Genomic DNA, 6,103 nt, shown 5'->3' with positions numbered 1-6,103 from the left:
ACCAACATGCTGCAATGATTTCATTTGTTTTACTGGTCTAAAGGAGACGGTTCCAGAATACTGGGGCCTATTGAGCATCCTGAGGAAAATAAAGTCTAAGATATAGATGACTGGATGTTGGGCAGCACTGGCAAAATGGCTACTGCATTTAAGCTACTTCAGGAGTGAAGGTATTGAAGGTGATTGGGTTTAACTACCTGGCCTCAACCAGCTGACACAGAGGTCTGCAATGTGCAGCGCTAGAGCCAGATGTGGCTCCTCCAGCCCTCCACAGTGGCTCCTGATAACTTAGCCTCAAATAATAGAAGCAGTACTTTTAGAAAGGCATAAAATGCCCTGGTGGATTTAGCTAAACCTCTTTCTGAACGCAATATCTGCATAAAATTTCACATTATGATTTATGATACTATGAATGTTTATTCAGTTTATTACATTTATTTTTATGATTGTGGTGCAAAACATCTACTTTAAAAATCTACCTACATGTATGTTCCTAACAAGAAAATGTTTTATGTTTTTGTTTTCTTTTCTTTATGCCAGTCCATAAAAACCATGCACACACACCTATGGGCAATTTAGAGCAACCAGTGAATTCATGTTTTTGGACTGTAGGAGGAAGCCAGAGTACCCGGAGAGAACCCACGCATGCACAGGGAGAACACACAAACTCCAGGTAGACACCCCCAGGCACAGGTTAAACCCAGGACCTTATTGCTGCAAGGCAACATTACAGTCCATGTTAATACAGTAGGTAATTCTAAAACTTAATAGGGATTTTGAAAGATCGTGTAGGTTTTGAGTAGATCGATTTTATCAATGACAACTTTATTTCAATACTAGCCAGGGTAAAAATGTATTTTTGAAATGTAAATGTAACATACAAAGGATTCCTGGATCAATGTGTGCTTTGTGCTTTTTTGTCTCTCTTGTTGTGTCTCTGCTCTGTCTTCTGTAACCCCCAGTCGGTCGAGGCAGATGACCATTCATACTGAGCCTGGTCCTGCCGGAGGTTTTTCCTTCCCGTTAAACGGGAGTTTTCCTCTCCACTGTCACTTCATGCTTGCTTAGTATGAGGGATTGCTGCAAGCCAAGGAGAATGCAGACGACTGTCCACTGTGGCTCTACGCTCTTTCAGGAGGAGTGAATGCTGCTTGGAGAGACTTGATGCAACCTGCTGGGTTTCCTTAGAGAGGAAACTTTTTGACCAATCTGTATAATTTGATTGAATTTGACTTTGTAAAGTGCCTTGAGATTACGTGTGTCATGAATTGGCGCTATATAAGTAAAACTGAATTGAATTGAAGGTTGCTAACCCCGGAGCTAGACCAAGACTGGAGCATTAGGTGCAGGTGGGCGCAGCAAGCTAAACAGGACGCTACCTAGATCTTCTGAAGGGTTTGGAGATGAAGGAGAAAGCAGAAAATTCAGAGGCAGTCGTTTCAATCCACTGTGGGACCTTCTAAAGGTAGCAGCAGAAACAGTGAGCAACATCAGGAACATCCAATCTGCAGGAACCTTGTACTGGTCCTCAGAACACTCACTTTCAAATATTGCTTCTTCAATCATCCCTTATGTACATAATTGCGCCTATTTAGTATTTTCACAATAAAAATTCTGCTACCTCAAACTAGGCATGACCTGGTTTCCAACATTCTCCCCTAGTTTTTGGGGCAACCCTGAAGGCTGCCTTTAAAAATAAGGCGAAATTTATGACAATAGTTAAGTTTTACGAAATAAGGCAGAAAAATGAAAACAGCTGTGATTAAACCAGGTCTGAACACAAAGAAAAAGGAAATCTTTATTTTTCTTAACAAGATACGTTTAAGGATACAGACAGATAAAAAAAACTTAAAAAAAAAAAAACTTATTGTGGCATGTTAGTCTCTTCTTTTACAAAAATCAGCCCCCAGTCCCTCCTGAATGTCACCCCTCCCCAACCTGTTCAAAGGAACACGTCTGTGCCATGTGATCTCCATGATTACGAAGCACAGCTGCACAGTTTCCGTTTCATTTTTGAAAAAGGAGCCTTTTTTTTTTAGATTTACATGGCTTTATGTGTGCTCGCCCTTCTAATAAAACAAACTGGGGGAACAAAGTCAACGATGCAAAGGGAGGCGGTAATCAACAGCAATCAGAAACCTGGCTTCTGTTCAGACAGTTGTACAGAAGAGAGTTAAAGCCACGTGAAGAACCTCCTGGTCAACATTCTGAAAATAAGACAAAAATAAAATCTCCTCAGTTCATTTTTTATTGCTGCTTAATCTTTTTAGGTGACAGGTTGCATAAAACCATTCATTCTTCAATCCGATGGCAGGCGGTCAGAAATATGTGTGTGGGGGGGTGTTAACAGTGATGGTTTGGTGCGGGTGAACTTCTGTCTCGTTTCGGATCTCTTGCACACCTTCAGCCATTAACTTCACAGCTAACGGCATGCTAACAATACGGCAGGTCACGCAGCCACAGATGAGCCCCGGCCCTTTCTACAGGCTGCCTGGTCGACAGAGAGCTTTTCAGGCGCTGTAATTACAGGAGGAGGCGTGATTTATCAGACTGCTGCCTTCCTGTCAATCTTCATAAAGGTCCAGCTGGAAGGTTTTGTTGCTCATAAATATCTACCTTGATACCAGATTTAGTAACCAAACAGAAAAAGATTAATCCAGGCTAGCTTGGACCAGTGTCAGGGTGACAGTGGCACAGGAGCCACGGGTGGACGGCTGACCGTCTCAGTCAGCCATCTTTACCTGCTAGCGGTGGCGCCGATTATCTGGCAGCCCCGCCTCTGTCAGTCTGCCACAGGGCAGCTGTGGCTACGATGTAGCTCACCACCGTCAGGGTGTGAATGACTGACTGTAGTGTAAAGCGCTTTAGGTTCCTCAGGACTCGATAAAGCGCTATACAAGTACAGGCCATTTACCATTTTACCACTTTCCTCCTGTTCCGGTAAAATGGAAGAATTAAAAGTCTTTGCTTGCTTAAATATTGATGGCCGACACAGAGTTTGGTTATAATTTATTTCTATTTGCAACCTAACTTTCGTTCAGCTTAAACCCTTTATGATGGCTTCTAGCTTGAGCCACAGAGGGAGCTGTAGGCGCCTCTCAGATCAAACCAGAACGATGACAGATGGACCAGACTCTGATCACTCTAAGGACACGTCTCCTAAACCAGTCCAGTCACCTGCTCCTCCCACTGCACTCCGCAGCAGGCTGAATGGGAGAGGGAAATCTATTTACAAAAACAGACCAGATGCAGAAGAAAACCAAAGTGTGCTTCATCATCATTGTTTTGGGGTGAGAAATACCAGAATTTAAATTATACGTTTAAAAACAGTTGCTATTAAAAGGGCTATTTAATAATCCAGGATCTGCGATAAAAACACTACAAACCCTGTGAGTGACAGCATGGTGATGTGGATCTGCTTTTATTAAATAACCAAAAATATTCTGTCATCTGTGTGTGTGTGAGAGTGTGTGTGAGTGTGTGTGTGTGTGTGAGCGCTGAACAAGACAACTTTAGGGAGGAAAACAAGTAAACAAGAAACTAAAGAAAACAGGAAAGATCAGAGTACTTTATGGCAATGTTTGCTGCCTGGAAGTCAGAGCCAGAGCATAAACCCTCAACTGTTCCCTCCCCAACCCCATGTCCCGTTAAAATAACCCCCATCAGGCTTCAGTCTTCCAGCACAATGGGCTCGCTGGTGCTTGAGGGAAGAAGCGGCATGGCCAGAGAGCGGGGTGGGGGTGGCAGCTTGATCCGGACCATGAGGTGAGGTTTCCGTGCTGCCCTGCGCATCTCGGACTGGGTGAGGTGTTTCCTCAGAGCCCTGATGGAACAAGAGCATTTATCAACCTATTTATGGTGGGTGTCCTGCTTATTAATAATCTGACATACAAAAATCAACATCAGTCAACCTAAGTATGGTATAATCTGAATAAAACCTCCTAGCTGAGCCTCCTTTAAGCTCAGACATATATGAACATCTATACTTTAACCTACTGTGGTGGCCTGAATATTTAGCACAATGGATATGAACGTGTGAAAAACCTTACGATAAGGCCAGTTTATTTTTGCAGCAGCACAATCTCATATGGTGCATTTTAGAAAAAGTCTCATTTGAGTTTGTTTCATCGCCGGGTGTTGTGCAATTACCATGAGGGCTAAATCAGACTAAAGTTTAAAGCCACTGAAATGTGAAACCTTTAAGGGGCCCCCAGTGGACTGCCTCTCACTGCAGGGGGCTGACTGTATAAAGACGAGCTGCCCAGGTTTATCACCCTCATTTTCTCACTGCTTGGAGCAGCATCGAGGAGAACACTCATCTCTTTGCCAATCAGCCTTTGTGACGAGTGGTTGGCCCCGGGGAAACACGCCATGGACCCGCATGGTGGTTCCACTACCATGCGGGCACTACTATATATGCCGATTCCTATTTCCTTTTTTGTATTTTTTGGTATTCTTTTTGATCCATTGTATATATGAAGATTCACTGTATATAACTGAATGCACCTTCCCTACTCTGCACCTTCTGTATGAGCCGATGTGACGAGTGAATTTCTCCATTGTGAGATCAATAAAGACTATCTTATCTTATCAGTAGTAATGTTTCCATCCAATAGTCAGGAGAATTTTTAACAAACTTTGAACACATCTCAAAACGAAAAAAGCTTCACTGCTAAAGAACCGCAGCTCTTTTTTAACCTCCTTTACTATTAGTGACAAGATAAATATGGGTCCTACAATCACAATATTTTCTTTCTTAACATGAGATTTTCTCCACTACATAAATGAACTCCAATCACATTTTCAGCAGAAGAATATGCTACTGTAATAAGAAATAAGTTATTTCAATGCTGTGAACAGATCGTTACAACAAATATGACCCTAGGCCGGACAGTGATTATGATACTAATCAGCTGGCGGGATCATGGATTCATAAAGGGTCTGAAAAGAGTCTGGTGGCGGTACAGGTGACGTTTACCTGGTGTCCTTTGTGGCCACGAACACCACAGGATTGGGAGCTTCTCCCTGGCTGACCTTCTGCCGCTTGATGACTGACTGGGAGGTGGTTCTCATGCCTGATGTGTACGGCCTCCCATTGGCCGGGTAGGGCACCCCCGCGGCCTGTCAACCACCAGAAGAAGAAGTAAGCACACCAAGCTAAGGCAACACCACATTACATGCGGTGTGTGAGAAACACTGACCACATCAAAGCCTCTCTTTCCCAGCAGGCTTTGGGCTACTCGAGGCTGGCTGGCCTGGTTCCTGTTGATGGGTGTTGGAGGACCTCTGGATGCCTTCAGTTTCAGAGGAGCTGAGATGGCTGTGGAAAGAGCGAGCAGAAGCCCTGATGAGGCCAAACAGCCAGAACATCCAGCACACCGCAGGGTTCAAAAACAAGCCAATGAGAGGGGATTCTACAGAACCATAAGGTTTCAAAGTACTCGTTGCAAAGCCTGCACCAGAACACGATGCACTGCAAAAATACAACTCAAAATAAGAAATTATTTTTGCATTATTTTCTTGAAATGAGTGTATTTTTCCTGGATTTGAACAGGTAAATTAGATTATTTGCCAATGGACTAAGATTTTTGCACTTAAAATAGGAATTCATCTCCATCATCTTATTTCAAGTGAAGTATATCTAATTATCCTATTTTAGGGGTAAAAATACTCATTCTATTGGCAAATATTTACCTGCTCAAATCAAGGACAAACACACTGATTTCAATTTTTTTTTTTAACTTATTTTTAGTTTTTGCAGTGTGTGTTTTTAGCTAACAGAGAAGTGTCAACCGTGATATTAGAAAGGAAACTGCTTTAAATGTGGGACCGGGCACATTCTCTGTCTTTAGTGGCACAACCTGGAAATATGAATAAGCTAAACATACCAACCTCAACTTTTGTTTCAAAGTAAATGAATACTTTTTTCCTGATACCATGACTCACCTAAATCCTTCACTATAGTGGCCAGAGACTGTCGAGGTATCACCTTGCTCTTTATAGGAGATTTGGTGGCTTTGGGCAGCCTGATCATACCTGAGGAAATAGACGCAGACATTCAGCTGAAACATGATCTTTCTCAGAAGGCACTCATTCATCAGTC

General features: G+C 42.8%; 1 protein-coding gene across 2 annotated transcripts in view; it reads right to left on the bottom strand.

Moving 5' to 3' along the window:
• Positions 1-2,992: 2,992 nt before the first annotated feature.
• mta2 (metastasis associated 1 family, member 2) overlaps positions 2,993-6,103 on the bottom strand; it is a 47,589-nt gene continuing 44,478 nt past the window's right edge. For both annotated transcript variants that reach the window (XM_036146107.1, XM_036146108.1), the window contains exons 15-18: positions 5,947-6,036; positions 5,202-5,320; positions 4,979-5,121; positions 2,993-3,823 (exon numbers count right to left, since the gene is read on the bottom strand). In XM_036146107.1, coding sequence (XP_036002000.1) covers positions 3,670-3,823; positions 4,979-5,121; positions 5,202-5,320; positions 5,947-6,036 — 506 coding nt within the window. In that variant the 3' untranslated portion in view covers positions 2,993-3,669. The remainder of the gene's footprint in view (positions 3,824-4,978; positions 5,122-5,201; positions 5,321-5,946; positions 6,037-6,103) is intronic.

Source organism: Fundulus heteroclitus, chromosome 14, assembly GCF_011125445.2.
Source record: "Fundulus heteroclitus isolate FHET01 chromosome 14, MU-UCD_Fhet_4.1, whole genome shotgun sequence".
NCBI lineage: Eukaryota > Metazoa > Chordata > Actinopteri > Cyprinodontiformes > Fundulidae > Fundulus > Fundulus heteroclitus.
The sequence above is the reverse complement of the archived record's forward strand: the minus strand, read 5'-3'. Positions and strand labels throughout refer to the sequence as shown.